Source organism: Spermophilus citellus (genome assembly GCF_964194105.1).
Source record: "Spermophilus citellus genome assembly, chromosome: 1".
NCBI lineage: Eukaryota > Metazoa > Chordata > Mammalia > Rodentia > Sciuridae > Spermophilus > Spermophilus citellus.
The window spans coordinates 32512612-32535553 of NC_138182.1; the positions used below are offsets into that span (position 1 = coordinate 32512612).

Genomic DNA, 22942 nt, shown 5'->3' on the forward strand with positions numbered 1-22942 from the left:
TTGTTTATCATGGAAGATTTTTATTTTATCAACACTGAAGCTTAATTTTGCTGGGTATAGTATTCTTGGTTGGCATCCATTTTCTTTCAGAGCTTGATATATATTATTTTAAGACCTCCAGCTTTAAGGGTCTGAGCTGAGAAATCAACTGAGATCTGGATTTGTTTCCCTCTAAATGTGACCTGTCATTTTTCTCTGGCAGCCTTTAAAATTCTATTCTTATTCTATGTTAGACATTTTCATAACAATGTGTCTTGGAATGGGTTTGTTGTAATTTTATATATTTAGAGACCTGTTAGATACCTGTATTTAATTTTCCACTTCATTCTTTAGGTTTGGGAAATTTTCTGATACTATTTCACAGAAAAGATTCCTTTGGTTTGTATCTCTGACCCTTCATCTATCTCAGTAAATCTTAAATTTGTTTTTTTCATGTTATTTCATATTTCTTGGAAGTTCTGTTCATGGTTTCCTCCATAATCAACTTCATTTTCAAGATCATGTATTTTGAAATCATTACCTGAAACTCTTGTCTTCCAAGTGGGCTAGTCTGTTGGTGATCCTTTGCTTTGAATTTTTAATTTGGTTTACTGATTCTTTCATTTCGAGAATTTCTGCTTGATTTTTTTTTTCAGAATCTCTATCTCTTTATAGATCTTTCACTTTCTGTATTTTCTGATTTCACCCCTTACCATTGTCCTTTATGTTGCAGATGATTTTAACGATGGACATTCTAAACTCCTCTGACATTTTTTTCTACTGTGGTGGATTCTGCTAAGGAAATATCTTTGGTTTGTTTGGGGCCATCTGTTCCCTGTTTTTTTCACATGGTTTTTTGTGTCTATCCATCTAAAAGTATGGATCTGAGACAGCAGAGTTTCTAACCTGTGGATTTATAGTGTCCCTGAAGGTTTCCAGTATGTTATAAAGGGAGACATTAAATAACAACCACCACCAATGCAAACAATATACAGCCTTAAACAAAACAGTCCTTGCTCTGACATCTATAAAGTTAACTGTCACAATAAACAAAAATGATATGATCAATTATTGCCTACAGTAAAAACAATAAATTTGCAAAAGGGTTTATGACTTTGAATGGTGGACAGAAATAAAATAGAAGTGATGTAGGATATTATGAGGGAAGAGGAGAAAAGACAGAAGTAAAAAAAAATTAAAAGGAAGAGTGAAAGAGAACAATAGAGATTGGCTGTTAGTAGAAGGAGAGAGAAAGAGAATCATGGGAAACATAAGTGAGAGAAAAAATATATAAAGTAAAAATTTTTAAAAATAAGAATACAAAAAAAAAAACCCCTGAAACATACTAATGAAATATCCTAGTCTTCAAAATACTGACCCATGAAGATTAACTGGCTTCAAAAATGAGGAATAAAACCAAATATGATATGTATAAGTGTCCATGAACCATTCAGGTCACAATTAAACAGAGAAAAGAAAAAAAAATCTTATTGAAAAGTTAAAGAATTGTTTCTGTTGGAGTTCAAAAGATTTTCAGCTTCCCCTCTGTGTAGTGTTAGGTGGGGTCATCTAGAGTGATAGTTGCTCCACCCTCACGGTGGGGTTGATGGTGTTAGGTAATCTTATGAGCAGAACTCCTGGAAGAAGGGTTTAGGCTTAGGTAGGCTCCAGGTTCTTTGCTGAATGCCATTTGATCTGGAGATTTTAAATAAGTGCACCTCCAGGGCCCACCAACTGCCAGTCCCTGCTGGAAGACTGCACCCCATGGATCTCCCTTAGGTTCAACTTGTGGGGTGGAGGAATTAATGTTTAGTCTACTTCGTCACGTGTGGAACAGGTGTCTTTCCAGTTCAGTTTCCAAATTCAACCTCTCCTACTCTTGCAAATTCCCAGCTAGGTATCTCTTTCCTAACTGGTCCTGGGAAGCAGCCAGACTGGATGGGGACAAGGAGAGCTGGGTGGGTTTCCACAACCAGTATTCCTTCTGTGTAAACCCTTGTCCACATCTGATTTTCTCCTGGTCACTTAGGCACACTCCATGTTGCACAGTGTGGGTTGTCAGGCCTCTATTTTGGGCAAAACTGGGGCATGCCAGCAACTGGTTCACCCAGCTGCAGGCCCCTATACTACAGCTGCAAAATGGGTAAACCAACACCTGTTGTTTTATGTGTTTAATTTTTTTTTTACACAACAATATGAAACAAACTTACAGCAGTACAAACTCAAAAAATTTCGGAAAATAACCTTTGAAACTAGTTATCCACATGTGTGAAGGTGATAGGCAAGTTTTCTGAATATTGACTTCCTAATGTTGGGCAGCCTGCAAAGTTAGGAGCACAGTGATAAGAGTGAAGGTTTTTCTTTAAAATTTTCTTTAAAAAAATATCTTCAAGGGTCAATATTAACTATTGCAATTATATTTGAAAGTATGGGTTTTATCTTTTCTTCTCATCTCAATCACAGTTCTTTAGCAATGGGAAAATATTTTTAGTTCCTAATTCTCTATTTTAGCTTGTTGGTTATGTTGAAGACTTCCTTTGCTTTTGTATGGAGACGGAACCCTGAATTGATAGTCATTTAAATAAATAAATACCCATTTATTCTATCATTAATCTGCCTTATTGAAAAGTGGCAGTTTTTTTTTAAATAAAAGGTATAAATCAGAATGCCACTACATTAAAAAGCAAAGTGAAATATAAACCAATTAAAGCTCTGGTTTCAGAATAATTGATCTGAAGCCTTTTATAACTATAACTAAAGAGTAGGCCTTCTTCATAAATAGATGAGTTATTACCTTTAGACCTTCTGGTGTTTGCATTGCTGTGGTGTTTAGGGAGTGCTGTTTTACTTCTTGCTATAATTTGAATATAGATGGTGTCTCCCAAAATCCATGTGTTAAAAGGCTTGGTCCCCAGAATGGTGCTATTAGGAGGTGCTATGGACCTTTAGAAGGTAGGGCCTTATGGGAGAAAGGTTATTTAGGTCATTGGGATGTACCCTCAATCTCCTCCTTTATTAGCTTGCTGGCTCATGAAGAAACCCCAATCTCTTCCTCTTTTTCTGTTTTCTTGCTCCACCATGTATATCCTATTCTCCCCACAAATGCATCTTGTGCTTTTACCACCCAATCTTGAACTGGAACCAACAGGATTCTAGGTTAAATAAAACTTTCTCTTTCTAAAGAAAATTGCCTCGGTATTTCATTAGAGTAATAGAAGGCTAACATACTTCCAAAATTGATGGATATCTTTTCATTTTTTTAGAGGGTGTCTTTTAGACTGTTGTGCTGCTATAACAAAATACCACAAATTACTGGCTTATAAACAATAGAAATTTATTTCTTATGGTTCTGGAGGCTGAGAAGTTTATGATCAAGGTGGCAACAGATTTGGAGTTTGATGGGGATGTACTTCCTTGTTCACCAAATGATACCTTTTAGTTGTGCCCGTGAATACTGAATGGGGCAAGGCAGCTCTCTGGAGTCTCTCTGATAAGGGACTAATCTCATTTATGAAGGCTTGTCCCTCATGATTAACCTCCTAAAGGCACCATCTCCAAATACTATCACTTTAGGGGTTTGGATTTCAACATATAAACTGAGGGGAGAGGTTGAGGGGAGAGAAAACAAACATTAGACCACACTAATGGGGGAATGGGCAAGGAAAGGGAAGAAATCTCAAAGGGGAAAGGAATTTTATATTCAAATCTACTTGAGAGTATGAGGATTTTTAAAGCTTTTTACTCCCAGTTTTCCCAAAAGTAAAATAGATGATATGTCAGCAAGAATTTATATTTACTTGACAATATGTGGTTCTAAGACACTGGAGTTCCTTCTACTTTTAATTATTTCTATAATTGGTCATTTAAAAACAAAATACAAATTATAATCAAAATATTCCCTTATAAACAATACCTTCAGTAGTTATAGAGGTTTCAGGCCATAAGAGAAAAAATTCACAATACCTGATAAAATGTTTTGAGCCACTTTCTCACTCCATTCAGGCAATTCTTTTGCTTTTTCTTCTGAAACCGGCTCACAGGGTACAATGTGACTCAGATTAATTTCTTCATTTGAAGTATCTTTAGTCTAAATAGTAAAATATTTATAATGTGAAAGTTATCTAAGTAGTAGAGGGAACAATTATTATTTTATAAAATACTGAGCCAACAAATACTATAGATATAATTAGTAAAAATATCTCCAGTCAGCCTATTTATTGAAAGTATTATAGAATACTATAATGGAACAGTGTTTTGGTGCACACTTGTAATTGTAGCTATTCAGGAGTCTGAGGAAGGAGGACTCCAAGTTTAAGGCCAGTCTGGGTGACATCAGTGAGACCATGTCAAGAATAAAAAAGGCTAGGAATGTAACTTAGTGGTAGAGTACTTTCCTAGCATGTGCCATGGCCTGGGCTTAATCCCCAGCACTGGCAAAAATAATAATAGTAAAAATAATAATACCAGAATTATTATGAAGCTGAAAATTGTTCTGCTCTTGTGAATGTTTCCACTGGAATGAACTAAATACTATTAGAACTCCAAAACACCACTTATCAAATAATATTTAAATTGACTATTTTTTTCTTTCTTTGACCAGATTATGTGTTCCTCCACACAAATTTCATTCTTACATATTAGTATGCACACATGGTACTTAAGAGTAAAAGATTTCTGCTAAATGATTCAGTTGATAAGGAAAGAACTTTCTGAATAAACTGGTTTTGGTAGGGATCAAATAAAAGTCTTAATTTAAACAAGTAAAAATATATAAACATAGAATGACCTGACCTTCCATTTAAATGGAAATGGGGAGCACAGAAATTAATGTGCTTTGCTAATATAACAGCCCATTGCTACAATAGCTAGGGCCAACCCCCAAATCTCAAAGCCAAATTAACTCACTCTAAGAAATGAGAAACAAGGAACATGTTAACATAGACCTCACAGTATTACAAAACTTGAAAAACTAAAATTGAAAACAACCAAAAACAAATTCTACATGGAGGAGAAAAACCACTTGTAAGTAAAATCTGAAGACAAACTGGGTAAAATATTTGCAATTTCTATCTTCAACTATGGGTCAATATCCCTAATATATAAAGAACTCCTGAAAACTGAGAAAAGATCAACAAACCAATAATAAAAATGAAGTACTTGAATAACAATACGCAAAAACAAAACTGAAGGCCCTTTTAAGCACAGATGCTCAATATCATTCAAAATTGAATTAAGATATTCTATTATATCATTTCTCATCTATCAGACTACCAAATACAGAAAGACTGACCACCTACCAGTCTGTTGACCGGGCTATAAGGAAATAGGTACACTATTCCCTCCTTATTTTTGGAAGATATGTTTCAAAACACCCAGTGGATGCCTGAAACCACACAGATAGCACTGAACCCTACAAATACTATTTTTTTCTATACATATATACCTATGGTAAAGTTTAACCTATTAATTAGGTACAGTTAGAAATATATTTTGTGACAGCAAAACTAGCATAAATTTTTGTTCTTTTCATAATATCACAGAAAATTTATTCTTACCATAGATCTTAGAAACTTTGCATTTGACTTTTTACCCCCTCCTTTTTACTTGAAGGAAGTACTTTATAGCTTCTCCTTGGCACCCACCTTTGCTCTTATGTGTTGGGGGAATTATTAGGTAAAATAAGAATTATTTTAATCCAACCACTGCAATCCTGCAGCAGTCCATCTGATAAATAAGATGGCTACAAACTAACTAAAGGAGAGGTAGCATATACAGTTCAGACACACTTGCCAAAAAGATAATTCATGTCTCTGAAAGCATGGAGCAAGAAAGACATAAGATTTCATCAAGCTACTCAGAATGGTGCCTAATTTAAACATATTACTTCTGGAATTTTCCATAATACTTTCAGTCTGGTTGATCACAAGTAATCAAAACCACCAATATGTGATGTGTGTGTGACTGCTGTACTGTAGTACAATCCTAGGAGGGCATTTTATAAAAATCTACCAAAATTACAAATGCATTTATCTTTTGACTCAGTTTTCCCACTTCTAAGAATTTATCCAATTACTTACACACTAATGAATAAACAGATTTAGAAAGTTATCATTGAAGCCTTATTTGTAATAGCAAAATAACAGAATCATGCAAAGCACTTCTCAGTAAGAGATTCATTAAAGAAACTATAATATATTCACAGAATGAATATAAGGATTAAGGAAGTTTTCTATTTACTGAAATGGAACAATATCTCAAGTTTACCTCCAAAGGAAAAAACAAAAACAAAAATCGCCTCACAGGAAAATCTATTATATTTTGTAAAAGTAAAAAAAAAAAAAAAAAAAAAAGAGGGGGGTGGGGTAGGGTATGGATTAACCATTTGTACTTGGTTTTGTCTGCCTCAAGAAACTCTGGAAAGATATATAAGATAAAAATAAAAGTGATTATAGTGGCAAGGGAAATGGTGTGGACAGGGAAAAGATGAAGTAAAAGTAAAGCTGTTTAACTGTATATTCCTTTTTAATATCATTTGATTTTTCTAACACAGAAATATTATAAAAAATGAACATCTAATGATATGAAAGAATTTCCAAATAAATATACAGGGAAGAAGCAATGCCAAAATTTTATGTTAAAATAATATCTGTGTGTATATTTGTTTGACTATGCATAAAATATAATCTGGAAGGAAAATAAGCTACTAACAATGTGAAGAGTGGAGATAGGTGACTGGTGGACAGGAATGAGAGGCCAACTTACTATTCACTATATATCCTTTTATACCCCCCCTTTGATTTGGTTTCTTGGGATTAGCTTATTAAAAAAAAATCTTTAAAATTAAAATAAATGTCTTGGAATCATTTTAGACTCCCAAAGTGATTATAGTGGCAGGGGAAACGGTGGTCTAAGATGTTCAACATTAGTCATAGTGACACTTTCTGAGTAAATGTGGACTATTCATGTGATATTCATTAATTCCAAAGAAAATTAAGAAGCAATGACCATGAACAATACAGCAACAAACAACAGTGAACTGCCTGCAATACATAAACATACAATACTGTTTTCTTCATTGATTTACTTATATTACTACTCCTGCCTAGAATCTCCTTTAGTGTGCTATCATACTGTATGGTCAACTTTTCTTTATCATTCAAGACTCCCCTTGGTCATGATGTCCTCTAGGATGAGGTTCCCATACCACCCATCCCATCTATCCACACTTACCTATAAGATTAGGCTGAATCTTGTAATGATCGCATTAGATAAAAATTATTTCTTTGCTTATCTGTGCTTTCAACTATATAACTCCTTGAGATAAGAAACTTATACTTTTTCCAATACATATGCCCACTATTCTAATAGTAATTTACTGAATTCTAATCCAAATATGCCATTTAGAATATATTTAATAATCAGAACCTGAACAATTATAGAAGAAACTACTAAATATACTTTTAAGAAACCAAATCTCAGCTTTGTTTGCCCATCCATGAAAAATAAGGAACTGATAAAAATGGCAGAGTGCAAGAAAGAGTAGCATACCCAGCCCTAAGTTCTTGGTAAATACAGGAAAGCAGAGAACAATCTAAAAAAAAAAAAAAAAGCAAGCACATCATTAATGATTAATTATTCAAATATTTCAAGTATTGGAGAAAAACTATTCCCAAACACAGAATACCTTTTAAAATAGTTTAAGGAACAAATACTTGGTAAAAGAAATATTAAAGCTGATTCTAAGTGTCTTTGCTAATGAAATCTGCATAAGTGAATGTGTTTCAGTAAATGTGAAACCCATGAAACTGGCGAAAGGTACCATCATAAAAGAACACACCTACTCTCTTTTGCTCTTTCATTTACCTTTTTTCCACGTTTTCCTCTATGACGCATATCCTTGTTGCCTTGGTCTAATGAAGTGGCAGAAGCTTCTTCCTTCAATTGGTCAGAGGGGCATCTTGCTCTTCCAGGGATTTGGAATTCATTTTCCCCTTCTGCCCTTTGCCAGTTGGCCTAGGTCATAAAGGACTAACCTTAGCTCAAATCAGACTTAACTTTTGTTTTTGGTTCTTTTCTCTATCATTGATTTTTATTTCCCATATTTTTTTATTGGTACATTATAATCATACACAATGATGGGACTCACTGTTACATATTCAGACATGCACACAATATAACAACATAATTTAGCCAATATCATTCCCCAGTATTTCCCCTTTCTCTCCACTCCTCCAATCCTCTGGTCCCTCTCCTCCACTTTTTTCATGAGATTTCCCCTCCACCTTTCTTTTCCTTTTCCTCTCTGGCTTCCACATACAAGAAGAAACAGACAACTCTCGACTTTCTGAGTGTGGATTATTTAGCTTAACATAATGTTTTCAAGTTCCATTCATTTTCCTGCAAATGACAAAATGTCATTCTTTATGACTGAATAAAACCCCACTGTGTATGTACATAACATTTTCTTTATCTATTCACCCACTGACAGACATCTAGGCTGGTTCTATGGTTTGACTGTTGTGAATTGTGCTGCTCATGGCAATTCATGAACCACTATGGTTCGATTACTTTAATTCTTTAGGATAAAGCTATTCCAAGGAGTGATATAGCTGGCTCATATGGTGGTTCCATTATCTTTTGAGGAACCTACATACTTATTTCCAAAGTGGTTATACTAATTTATAATCCCACCAAATGTGTAAATGTGTTCCATTTTCTTTATATCCTCTCTAGCATCAATTATTGTTTGTATTCCTGATGGCTGCCATTCTAATTGGAGATGAATCTCAGTGAAGTTTTGATTTTTCATTTCCCTAACTGCTAAGGAAGCTGAAGATATTTTCATATTTATTTATTAGCCGTTAGTATTTCTTTTGAGAAGTGTCTATTTTGTCCATTTGCCTATTTACTAATTTTTTCCATGTTTTTTGAGTTCTTTATATATTTCGGATTTTACTCCTCTGTCAGAATAAGAGCTAGCAAAGATTTTCTCTCATTCAGTAGCTTTTCTTACATTCCTGCTAGATTGCTGTACAGAAGTTTTTTTTAATTTGATGCAATCCCAATTACTAATTTCTGATTATTATTTCCTGAGCTTGATGGATCCTACTGGGAAAGCTGTGCCTATATGTTGGATTGTTGACCCTACATTTTCTTCTAGGAGTTGCATAGTTTCTCTTTTAATTCCTAGGTCTTTGATCCATTTTGAGTTGACTTTTGTATAGGGTGAAAGATAAGAATCTAGTCTCATTCTTCTACATATAGATAACCAGTTTTACTAACACCATTTGTTAAAAAGATGACTTTCCTCCAGATGCATTAGATCATACTCTCATGATACAATTATGCAAAAATCACTGTTTGACAGTCTATAAACAACTATTTTTCTCTTCCCTAAACTTTTTTACCTCATCATCAAACCTCAAATCTCTAATGTTGTTTACACATATAATCTATAATAAATTTCAAAAAACAAAGCATAATGGTAACAGATTTTAGTATGTTATGATAATTATGTTTAATTAGGTAACCAATAATAAATTTTAGGAAGTATATACAAGACTAAAATTGAGTTTAGAGGCAATTAACAAAACTCATGTCCACTCTGCATTGTTAAAAGCTGACTTTTTTATTTTCTGCATTTAATATAACAGGTATTCTATCAGCATACACCTTGCTGAATGAATGCTTTAAAGTCAAAACAAATAAAAATTATGGCTATTACCTTTTGTTTACAGTTGAGGTTCTGGAACAATATAGCAAAGTAAAAATAACATACAACCAAAAACTAAAATTAGAGAAAATTACATATACTATAACATAAAGTCTATTTAATTTCTTTTCAAAAGCCCAGTAATATAAGTACAGCTCATTTTCCTGAGTTTGTAAATTCTTCCCCATGAACACACCAAGGCTACACATTTCTATACAAGTGATCATGTGTTTGCTAACATATATTAAGAACTATTGGTTATTCTTAAGTACTGCCCTTGATCACCAGGTCATTCTCAGGTACCTGAAAATAGGTGTTAAATATGTACATACACACATACATATATGTACAAACACACATGTATACATATACACACATATATGCACACAAACACACACATATATATCTTTCTATTTGTCCTGATGACTTCCCATCTCACCATTTAATAAAAAAAAAAGGTTAAATAATGGATTCCAAATGTTTGCTGACCAAAGGGAAGAACAAAAAATTATACTACCAGGCTGTTAAATGCAATCAATCCCGGATAACTGTCAACATTCATAATAAAAAAATATTTTTCCCCTCTTGTCAAACAGTAGATGAGCAAAACACTGGAAAACCTCAAATGAGTCTATTTCAACCTTCCAATGAAAGGTAAGTGTGTGGGCAGAAGAAACAGATTAAATAAGGAAACTTCACAGGATGATCATATTTTAAATCACATGTTCTTTTCTTTTGGCCTTCACATACCATGAGAACAAAGACAATTTACTCAATTGATATCTATTTGTAAAACACCAATCAGACGTCTTATGTCTAACAACTTATCAGCTAAGGCTAAAATTACCTTCATTTCATTTGGCACCAATTAGTCCATTTTTCCAACCAAGCAATAACACACTAAAGGAAACAACAGCTAACATTCACAGAGCATAACCACTTGCTACCATTAATATAATGCTTTAAAGTTTACCACAGCACCATGAAGTTTAAAACATACTGTTTGCCAAGAGGGGTAAAATATTTTTTATTATGAATGTTGACAGTTATCTGGGATTGATTGCATTTAACATCTCCATTTTAAGGAAAGAGGACATTAAAGTCCATATAAGCTCAGTGAGAGCTGAGTTAAAGAAATATTAAGTGGAAAAATGTGAATTCCACAATCTTATCCACTATTTACAGCAAATTCCCAGCATAAAATTATGAACACAGAGGAAAATATATATTCTTATCTTCTAACTCTTATCACATCAGATATTGTAATAATTTCTTTAAAAGCAGAAGTGCTTATGTTAAAATAGATTTTTTTACCCTAATGACTATAATACAAATTACCTGGAGCCGAAGATCAGACATTTGTCTTAATAGATCCTCAAAGAGTTCTCTATCATCTTCTGGTAACTCAGAAGACAAGACAACTCCCACAAAGCAACCTGCTGCTTGTAACATTGTATCCGGAAACATATAGGCACCTACAGTACATTTCAAAACTGGGGATCTATCAGGAACCAGAGGGTACAACCAGTCACAAACCTGAAAGAATTAGGTAAAAAAAAATTATCAATAAATGGAATAATTTTCATCTATGTTATAATAAAATTGTTATAAAACAAACATTTTAAAGTCTAAAACACATTTTAAAAGATTTTATAGAACCATCAACATCAATAAATACCTAATGAAAATTAATCATTTGCTAATCTGATGTTCCTGCAAGAAAACGTTAAAAATGCTATTGCTCCCCTAATAATGGTTTTAAAACTGATGGCCTTAAATAGTCCAGTGCTACCAATATGCTTCTAGCTTTAAATGTAAGAATCAAAGTGAATTAATTATTCAAATTAGATATCCCTTTGTGGAAATGTACAAACTCAAACTGTTTTCCAGTACTACACATGTTATTTACTAATTTAAAACAATCCTATGAAATTGGTATTTAATGATAACATGAAAATATAAAAACAGGGTACCATATAATATCTCAATACACATATACCCTGCACAATGTTCAAATCAGGTTAAACATTTCCTCAAATATTTATCATTCTTTATGCTAAAAACTTTCAAAATCCTTTCTTCTAGCTTTTTGCAATGTACATTATATTATTATCTGTAGTTACCCTACAATGCAATAGCATACCAGAAATTCTTGCTCCTAACTATAATTTGGTACCCATCGATCAATCCTACCTCATCCCTCTCCCAACCTCACCCTCATTTGCAGCCCTCTGGTAACCACCATTCAACTTCCATGAGATCAACATTTTTAGATTCCACATCAGGAAAATCCTGGTTCCTGTCTTTCTGTGCTTGGCTTATTTCACTTCACTTAATGACCTCTAGGTTCCATCAATACTGACACAAATGACAGGGTTTCATTCTTTTTTGCAGTGAATAGTATTACATTGTGCATATATACTATATGTTATCAATTCATCAACTGATAGGCACTTATTTTTTATTTCAAAGCAGTATTATTGTAATTTTTTTGCACATTGACACTGAAGCACAAACAGGTTAACTAATTTGCTAAGGGTCAACAATTAAAAAGTGAAGGTAGGATTTGAGATCATGCAGTCTGAATCAGAAAAGAAAAGAACTGTTTTAATTAAAAACCCAGCACTCATAACGTAAAATATTTTTTAAACCCCAAGAGAACCTACCATGACAGAGCTAGAAGAGATTAAGATATGTTTGTGTACTCACTATGTATTATGAAATTAAGACAAAATAACACAAAGTGCTCCTGCAATGCCATCTGCGGAGGGCAGTTTATCAATACACTTTGACTTAAATTCAAATCATGGCTATCTAAATTCACGAGATTAATTTTAAATCAGAATTTCCAAATGCATTCATTTCTAATATGTTAACATTCTTTCAGTAACCAAAATTTTATTGTGCACAACTTCCAGAACACTATTATCATAAAGAAAATTGGAAAGCCAATTTATTAAAACAATGTGTGATGAATATAAGTCAAAAAGCATGAGAAATTTCATATGAAAGATGGAAAACTCTGATATACTACCATCATCTCTAACCAACAAAATAAAAACATGCAAGAACTAGAATACTCAAGTGACTCCTAGAAAGTGCCTAATAAGCACTTTAAAATTATTTTTATTTCACATATTCTTTTCTATTCATCCCAAAAGTCACTTCTTTTATAAAAGTCAAACTTCAGACAGCTACAAAAAAAGTACAGTCTTTCAAAATGACATTGGGTAATTCACAAACTCTTAATATCTGAGTAGTTATGTATTTTAATATGTACCAAGAAAAAAACATCCTTTCCTTGATTTCAGTTGTTACTGGTTTGATGAAATTAACAAGTGAAAATAAAAATATTAACAAAGTAATAGGATTATATTTTTGACAAAAAAAAATGTAGATTATTGTAAAATGACCAAAGTTTGTGAAAATATTTATGTACTTTACTACAATTTCTTTAAAATTCATTGTCACCTTGACTATTTGAACTGGATAGCCCCAATTCTTTCTAAGAAAAACCCTTAAGGGGTTGGGGCAACTTTCAATAACATCAGTTATAACATACCAATTTTCAAAGTGAAGATAATTCAATCCAGATGAGATTTAGTCTCAATGGAGGAAAAACAGTCAAGAGATTTTGGAGGTGGGGAGAATGCTGCCACATATAACTGAAAAATTCTAGCAATTAACTCTTCATCATTATGTTTTGGCAGCTAATTTCTCCTGAATTAAAAAATATTAATTTCTTAATAACTTCTAGGTTCTTTAAACAACATTCAAGTTAACTCCATGTAAAAGCTACATATCTTTAAAAAAGAACTTAGTATACATAAGAAAAAATAGTGCTATAACTAAGCCACATAATCTGAACTTTGGGTGAAAATACTTTGCTTAAATAGTGATTTCTCATTGATGCAAACTCCTTTGTTATACTCAATGTATAACAAGTTCTTATTTCAAGAGTCTATCTCCCTTGTTTCTACATGCAACCTTTTTAAAAGCAGGTTGTATTGAATTATCACATTCAGAATACCTCACTAAATCCACAGCAATGCTTCTAACATTAACTATTATTTAGTGGCAGTCTTTGCACTTGGACCAACTACATTCTGGTAAACTCATCTGTAGTTTCTAACTTTATGTTAGATTTTGGGCTGGATCTTTTTTTTTTTTTTTTTTTTTTTTAATGCTTTAGTAGCCGTCCTGTGTAGATGTTTGGCAACATCCCTATCCTTAACCACGATGCTGGCAGCAATCACTCTCTAGCTGCAATAACTGAAAATGTCTGCAGATGTACTCAAAAGTTTCCTGGAGGGGCAAAATTGCTCCTAGTTGAGAACTACTATTCTAGACAGTGCTGATTCTAGCCCAGTTCAGACGCTCAGCTGGGTCTTGATAACATTTGTGGATATTTACAATTACACAGCCACATGAATTACATATATAACTTGTATATATTACATAACTTGAAATTAAAGTTACTAGGTAACTTCAGGTAAAGAATTAAAAACTTAAGAATAAACACTCTGATGTTCCTTAGGTCCTATCATCACAAATACCAAAACAAGACCTCATTATCTTAAAAAAAGAAAAAAAAAAGAAAGGAAAAGCAAACCAAACAGAAATGTAGATGTTCAAAGCTCATAAATACATTTAAGAAGAAAGTAGAACTTAAATATTTTTTCACTTGTCTTACAATCCTAGATACATTATAAATGTTGTCAAAAATGATGCAAAGATGTCATTTTATATATATGATATGTAGATGTCTAAATATATTTGAAATTATGTTTTATGTTTTTCTTTGACTTACCTGAAGAAACCCAGGAGGACGGTTTAGAACTGTATCAAGAGAATTATCCAAGAATCTCACAATTCGAAGGTACCCAGGATATGAAGGTGCACTAACCTCCCCTGCAGGATTTACAAAAAAAATCTGTACTCCATTTGGTATCAAAATCAACTCGTCTGCATCTAGCCCTAAGGTCTCAAGAGGAGGTGGCTGAGAATGATTCCTATAGAAGTCTTCTCCCACTGATGAAAACTCCCCAGAATCTGTTCCATAGGACACAGTGTAGTGACCCTCTGCAGCCTGAGGAGTATAAGCAGGAGGAGCTTCTGATGGACAGCCTGGAGATGGTAAGGACAAAGGAGGTGTAGCCACTAACCCTGCACTTAAGGCTGAAGTGTTTCCATCTACTTCAGCATGCTGAAGAGGTAAATTAAAGGACTGAGGCTCTGGTGACTTTTCACCTATGTCTTTAGGTGGAAATTCTGGATATAACTTAGGTACCTCCTGAAGGTCATTCCGCAGAGAAGTAGCAAGGCCCTTCTCTAGAATTTCTAACCTCGTGCGTACATTCTGTAGTGTTTCTTTCATTTTCTGTTGCATTTGTCTAGCAGATTCCCACTCAGGGCCTGTGTGTTCAGCTTCAGTTGATACAATGCTGATTCCCCTGAGCAGGTGTCCTATTCCTTGTTTATAGTAGTTCTTTGCTTCTTCCTTCTGACCTAATTCATCTGTATTCAGTCCTTTATTAACAAATAAAAAGGCTTTTTTATATGCTTCCTTGATGATCTTGATTTCAGCAGGTTCTCCATCTTGTGGCTCTTGCTCCATAACTGCAAAATAGAAAACATTCATAATTATCTTGCTTAACTGTTTACTTCTCTAGTATCCACCTCATCTACCTGAATATATTTAAAGAGGACAGTTTTCTCTGTCTTGTTCACTATGGCATCCCCTAAGCTTACTCTTAGTTTTGACACAGAGAAAACATTCAATATGTAGCTGATGAACAGATAAAGGCTCTTGGGTCCAAATATCTTATTAATTAAAAAACAGAATAGAATACATCAAAATATGTCTAGTAAGTAATTTTTTGTTCCTGTTTCTTACAATAAATGAAATAATTCTCTATGTCAAAATTTAGCATTGGAACAAAAGAATCTCATTCTGAAATTCATTGTTAATATAAATCTAGATTAGCTAATAAAAAATGAGTTGAATCATACTTTAGAAAGGAAAAAATGAGAAAATTTTCAATTATGTATAGTTAGCATTATTCCCTCCCCAACCTTACTGACTTTAAAGATTATTAAAATGGCATGCCTATTTTTCATAATGAGAAAAAGAAATTAACAGGCATTTCTCACACACATACACACACAAAGACTCAAAAGCCACGTGAAAAGGTGTTCAACACATTATTTCTCAGGAAAATAAAACTAAAATCCACAGTGATTTTCAGATGGCAAAAATTTAAAAACTGTTAGAAAAACATAAATGAAGAGCTGGGAATACAGCTCAGCTGGTAGAGTGCTCGATGCACAAGGCCCTGGGTTCAAACTCCAGCACCACAAAAAAAAAAAAAAAAAGAAACTTTGCTGCTGGAAAAAATGGCACACCACTTTGGAAAACGGGCAATTTTTATTAAAGCTGAACATTCATTTACTCTATGACCCAGCAATTCCAATTGCAGGTAGGGGTGTGTGTGTGTGTGTGTATGTGTGTGCGCCAAAATATGTACAGTTCTCCCTAATCTGCAGATTCATTTTCCATGGTTTAAGTTACATAAGGTTAACCATGTTCTGAAAATATTAAATGGAAAATTCCAGAAAGAATTCATAAGTTTTAAACTGTGCACTGTTTTGAGTAGTGTTACAAAATCTCAATCCAACCCACCAAAAATGTGAATAATCTCTCTGGCCAGCATATCCATGTATTTGCCCATCATTTAGTAGCCATCTTGGTTATCAGATCAACCTCAGTACTATAGTGCTTATATTCAAGTAACTCTTATTTTACTTAATAATGGCCCCAAAGCACAAAGCAGTAAAAATTTGGCTGTACCAAAAAGAAGCTGTAAAAGTGCTTAATATAAGTGAAAAAGTTCCCAACTTAATAAACAAAAAAAAATCAATGTTGAGGTTGCTAAGATCTATGGTAATAATGAATCTTCTTCTATCTATGCAATTAAAAAGAAGGAAAAAGATATTCATGCCAGTATTCTGTCATATCTCTAAATTCAAAAGTTACAGCTACAGTGTGCAATAAGTGCTGAGTTAAGACAGAAAAATCATTAAATTTATGGGTGGAAGACATGAACACAATGTGTCCTGACTAATTGGCAGTGTGTTGCAATAGAAAGCACTGAGTCTATAGAAATACTTAGTAAGTCTTGCTATAGCAAGGGATTCCCTAAAAAAAAAATCAAAAATCACTTAATGCAAATAAGGAATAGTTACACAGATTCAACATTAGCTTTGGGCCAAACTGCATGTGCTGATGAGAAATTGCTGCTACAAAGAGTTGAAAAAGTCAATTAAGGAAAATGGGATACCATCCAACACAATTCTTCAACTGCAATGAAATCACTGGTTTTTTTTTTTGTTTGTTTGTTTGATTGATTGATTGATTTTTTGATGGGGAGGGTTACCAGGGATTGAACTCAGGGGCACTCAACCACTGAGCCACGTCCCCAGCCCTACTTTGTATTTCATTTAGAGACAGGGTCTTACTGAGTTAATTAGCACCTCACTATTGCTGAGGCTGGCTTTGAACTCTCAATCCTCCTGTCTCAGCCTCCTGAGCCACTGGGATCACAGATGTGGACCACTGCACCCGGTGAAACCACTTTCTTCTTGAAGAAGTCCTACAAGTGCAAAGGAAGCACCGTGGCATAAAATATGGAAGGCCATACAAAAATTTCTAATTACATGTTCTTCTGAACAGTCTCAATAAAAGACCACCTGGACTACCAAGGACCCTAAACATGGACGTCATCAACTCCTGACATCCAATAATCAACATAGTCATGATTCGATGGTCCAGGATCACCCAAAGCAGAGGATACATCTAGAGTCTATAAATACATCAGAACTTAAATAGTAGCCTAATAATACCACATTAAATGCCTATGTCATTCATCTCATCACGAAGACAATGTACCATCTCACATCAACAAAAGGGTGAATAAACTGCACTGTATTTTAAGAAAGACCACATTCATATAACTTTTATCAAGATATATTATAATTCTGCTATTTTATTATCATTTGTTACTTTCTTATTATGCCTAAGTTTTAAGTTAACTTTATCACAGACACATATGTATAGGAAAAATAATGTATATATAGGGTTCAGTATCATCCATGACAACAAGCATCCATGTAGGGTCTTAGAAAATATCTCCCCTGAATAAGTCTGTGTCTCTCTGTGTGTGTATATACACACACATGCAAACAGTCAAGTATCACAAAAGTGAGGAAAACTTCTAACATTAAAGACAAAAATGAAAATGATGCATTTGGATGAAAAGAACGACATGCAGGGAAAAAATTAAACCCTATCATTTATAACAACATGCAGAAATACTGAATCCATAAAATAAAAATAAGATGAAAATGCACCCAAAAGAGGAAGTGAAATTAAATAAAAATATAGCTAGAAAGAAAAAATCAGTAGAGGAATAAAAAAATAAAGATTATAGGCTGGGAGTGGTGGCACAGTAATTCAAGCTACTTTGGAGGCTGAGGAAGATCATGAGTTCAAGGCCAACAGAGACAATTTAGTAAGAGCCTGTCTCAAAAAATAAAAGGAGCTGTAGATATAGGTCAGTGGCAGAGCAACTCTGGGTTCTCTCCCCAGTACTAAACAAATAAAAAAAGGCTATATAATCATGAAAAAATGTGCAGGAAGCAGAGCAAAGGGATTTAAAAAAGAAAGAAAAAATAGGTAAGAAAATCCAGAAAGTTCAACATCTGAAAACTAAAACTTTCAGAAAAAAAGAATAGCCAAAAAAATAAGGGATGAAAGAGTAGTATAAATAATTCACAGAATTTACCATAACTGGAAAACATAAATTTCCAGATTTAAAAAGACCCATAAGGATGAAAAAAGATTCACATCAAGGAACATACAATGAAATTTCAGAAAACTGGGCTCAAAGGGACCCTCTTAAAAAGCTTAAAAAAAAGAAAAATAAGAGTATTAAGGAACTTCCTCAAGGCAACAAGTAAAATTTAAAATAAAATGGTAAAATTTATTCATAATTCTTAGTAAAAATACTTCAAGCCCAGCCAAATGACTGCCCCGCTACTAGATCCTATTTCTGGGATTCCATGTTTGGAGAAAGGTATCCCAACTCATGATGGAAAATTCTCAAGATGCAACCTATTCAGATTAGGGTAGAAATAACTCCAGAAAAGATTTCTTCAAGAAACTAAAATTGACAGAAGACTTAATATACTTTTAATTTCTGAGAAAAATAGAATTCATTGTAAGAGGATTCAAAGTTTACTTTGTGACAAATACATGGATAATTTAGGAAATAATTATCAAGACAATTATTAACTCTGGGGAAAACAAGATGACTAAACTAGAAACAAAAAGTAACCATTGGCTATTACGTTCCAGTTTTGATTAGTGTCATAATAACGAGAATGTGAATAATTCAAGGTAACAATTCATAATGTGAATCTTGATGAATCTTGATGTTAGCAAAATTATGGAAGAACCATTTTGAAAGATGGAATATGGATAGATAGAAAGTTTAAGTGCTTGTGGTATACAACAATAGGGCTAAAACTTATGGAGGCCCTAGTGAGAACCTATTTCTAAATTAAAAATATCTAAAAGGCTGGGGATGTGACTCAGTGGGTGAGGACCCCTGAGTTCAAACCCCAGTACCCACCCTCCTAAAAAAACAAAAGAACCCTGATAACCCCCTCTCCCTGGAATTACACATATTGCTGTGTCATCAAAATGTCTTCCCTTTACACAGACCCAAACCCACTCTTCCTTCCAAAATCATGGGAAAACATTCTACATTCTTCCTCCCTCTTAAGGTACAAGAAAGATAAGAGTAAGAGAATATCAAGAAAGCAGGGGCCTATCATATTCCTAAGTAGTTATTGAGTATCTTGAAAAGGTAAAAAATGATTTCACATGCTTTAATTTTCAGTGTTGGGAAAGTCTTTGAAAAGTCAACCTAAGGTATTAAATAGAGTAACTTCACCAGTATAATAGTCATATGACAAATCAAAATCGATTACCAAATACTATGATAAACTTGTTATATTATTTAAACCTTCTAATAAAAGAAGTAAAAAAGGCATTTAATTTCACATATAACTATATGTATATGCCTTAAAAACCCCTCGCGCTTGCAGAGGTAAAACTCTGAACCAAAATACTTGGCAACTTAATTCAATCCCATAAATAATGAAGGTAGTAAACAATTATGTTTAACAAGCAAAATTGCCAAATAGTTTTTTAATAATACAGCATTTAATCTCCCTAGAGCTAGCAGAAGTTAGTCTAATGTATGCCTGCCAGCCAATCTGGCCCTTTTAAAAAGAAACAGGGTTTTTTTCTTTAAAATTTACTTTTTATTATTTAAATTATATATTGACAAATCAGTTCTATGTGTTTATGGGGTATGAAGTGATGGTATATTTGGGTTTTTAATATGGAATGATTAAATCTAATTTATCAATCACCTCAAATATTTGATAATTTTTGAAATGAAAACATTTGAGGCTTTATCTAATATTGAAATGTACAACACTCAATTAGCTATATTCACCATTCTGCGCAACAGATCTTTAAAAAAAAAATCACTCATTTCTCCTAGTGATGTGTGTGGGGGGGGGGGTGGAGAAATGAAATGAGAGTGTTTTTTTTGTATTATCTGTATGCAATTCCCTCTGTAACATCCTACTCCATCTTACCCTATTCTGGCTTGCTGGGCAAATTGTTTCAATAAGCACCACATAGTATAAAGGCTTCCTGTTTCAAAGGGGTCATATGAAACCACCAAATTAAGTGAACACAAAAGGGAGGGAATCAGAAACTGGAATATTCATTCTTTGACGGGGGTGGGGGGGGTGGGGAGAATATTCTTATATGTTGCCGTTATTTTTCTTTTGTCAACTTCAAAAAAATGTTAAACTCTTAAATAGTTGAAGCAGTAACAAATTAGCAAACCTCGAGGATCCTCAAAAGACTACTACAGCAGTGGAAAAGGGAGTGGGAAACAGGCCAACCCTACAGTAACGCAATAATGCCTTGTCATTACAGCGCGCATTCCGAGAGAAACTTTCCAGACACAGAACTAGGTCAGAGATCCTCTGCGGCGCTCAGTCCCTAGCAAACATCAACCAAAGTATTCGAAAGAGTAAAACCCCACGTTATGCATTCCCAATATAATTATTGTTGGTTGTGGAGTCTGAGCTAAAGACACGCTTCCGACCCTCGGGAGGCCGAGAACGCTGAGGGAGGGGAAGTCGCGGTGAAGAGCGGAGGTGGGGCTGCACAACAGCCAACTGATAACCCGGGAGGACCGCGATCTGGGAGTGGCGGGGGCGGGAGGGTGCGCACCATCCCGACAATAAGACGCGCGGGAAGGCAGGCCAACGGTTCCTTAAACAGGGGATGGGGATTCACTAAGAACTTCTCGAACTGCTCTCCCCAGAAATGGCACCCTGTGACGAAAGTTCGTTGAGACCTGGATACCGGGCCGGCCTCCTAGGCCCCGCTTCCCGCCCTCCCACACCTGCCCGCCAGGCCGAGCCCACCCGACCCTGGACGCCAGGCCACCTGCCAGGCAGCGTGGGGTCCGCGCGGGGGCGACTCGCTCGCCGCCGCCCCACCTGTGCCTTCCAGACCTCGGGCGCTACGACACCGCCCAGAGAGCTCCCCGCCTGGCCGCCGCAACCCGGGGCTCCGCAAGCCACAGTCCAGAGGCTGCGAGCGCCCGCGCGCGTCGGCGGCTCACAAAGCGTTCCAGGCCGCACGCGCCACGTCACGCGCCGCCTCCTCGCCGCCACGTGACGCCCACGCGGGCGTCTTTCCCACGTACTCGTCACCAGCCCGCCCAGTGTAGGTTCTGCGCTCTCTGACCTTCCAAACGGTGCAGGGGAGGACGTCAGTCGGCTTTGAACCCAGGAACCACCGTAAAACCTTAGCGAGAGGAGGGAACGAGGGTAGGAAACCCAGGAGAACCTCGTGAGTCAGCCACTCAACACGACCCCCTAAGCAGGGTCTCCGCGGCCACGTCGGCCGCCCCTGCGCCTGCGCAATCTCTACTAACCCCACGAAAGGGAGACATCTGGAGACTCTAGGAAAAGAGCAGTGGATCGTGACAGTTTGTGGCCGCTGGAGGGAGCCGCAGGCGCTGTGCACCTGGGAACAAAGGCTGATCTGCAGGTCCGGAGCCCAGCCCTCATAACTACAGGACCCAGAGAATGGTTTGCCCGCCTAAGGGTCTCAATAGGTTAGAACATTTGTACCAATGTCGTAGAAAACATAAGATTTCTGATGATAAGGCAATACCACTGGGCTTATAGAATGCTAAGAGGGAAAAGTCTAAGTATACATGCTTTACTTCTCTTCAAAAGTTCTTAAAGTTAGTAAAAAGCTATAGATGGCAGATTAATACTTTTGAATAAGCTTGACTTTAAAAAGTCTATTTGTAGTTCCTTAAATGTTTAAATATAATTACGTAACTTGTATTAAGGCAGTGGCTTATTTCAGATGAGTTATTGCTTCCCTCAATCAAAATTAATTAACGGTACGGGCTATTGGATGATCCAATGATGATTGGATCATCATTGGATGATGATTGGAGGAGGATCTGTTACTTTCAAAATTGGGAGTCATTTGGTAGTTCCCTCAAATCTCAGAAAGGTCACATTTATCTTAAAAGAGCAAACCCTGATAGGGTAGTGTGTATCAACTCAAAGATTTGAAATGATTTTTCTTTAATAACCAACCCTACAGAAACTCCTGAAACAAACTGTAGTTGTGTACCTTCTGTCACAATTTTAGATTGACCATCAAAATGTGTAATCTCAATTAGTTGAAAAGGTTGACATTTTAAAATAAAAGTCACATAACTTTTAAATGTAGTTGATGGGTTCTAAAATACCAATTTAAAATCATACCATCAAGTTTTAATACTGCATGCACACAATTTTCTTTATTAGGAGAAAATTTTACTTCATACCTTGAACTCCCACTTCATTCCACTCTGTGAAATTTTTTCTTAACATAATATTTATTTATTCTTGGAAATCTTTTATTGATCATCTACTATACTTCTCTGCATAAAAATAAGTCTAATTCTAATTTTTAAAATTTCCTTTGTCCATAAAGATTAGTGCTTAAAATGGAAGTTTCTATATGTGAAGTCATTATATATGGAAAACCCAAAAGAATTTACTACAAAAGTACTAGAAGTAATAAATGAG

General features: G+C 35.0%; 1 protein-coding gene across 8 annotated transcripts in view; it reads right to left on the minus strand.

Moving 5' to 3' along the window:
- Window positions 1-21788, minus strand: part of SPART (spartin) — a 44123-nt gene extending 22335 nt beyond the window's left edge. The window contains exons 1-6 of one of the 8 annotated variants that reach the window (XM_081307463.1): window positions 21344-21551; window positions 17230-17343; window positions 14502-15310; window positions 11030-11227; window positions 7843-7992; window positions 3943-4066 (exon numbers count right to left, since the gene is read on the minus strand). In XM_081307463.1, the coding sequence (XP_081163589.1) occupies window positions 3943-4066; window positions 7843-7992; window positions 11030-11227; window positions 14502-15308 (1279 nt within the window). In that variant the 5' untranslated portion in view covers window positions 15309-15310; window positions 17230-17343; window positions 21344-21551. Of the gene's footprint in view, window positions 1-3942; window positions 4067-7842; window positions 7993-11029; window positions 11228-14501; window positions 15311-17224; window positions 17344-21290; window positions 21552-21593 lie in introns of those variants that run through there. The other 7 variants (XM_081307464.1, XM_081307466.1, XM_081307465.1 and 4 more) reach the window with 7 other exon arrangements.
- Between the last annotated feature and the right edge of the window lie 1154 nt (window positions 21789-22942).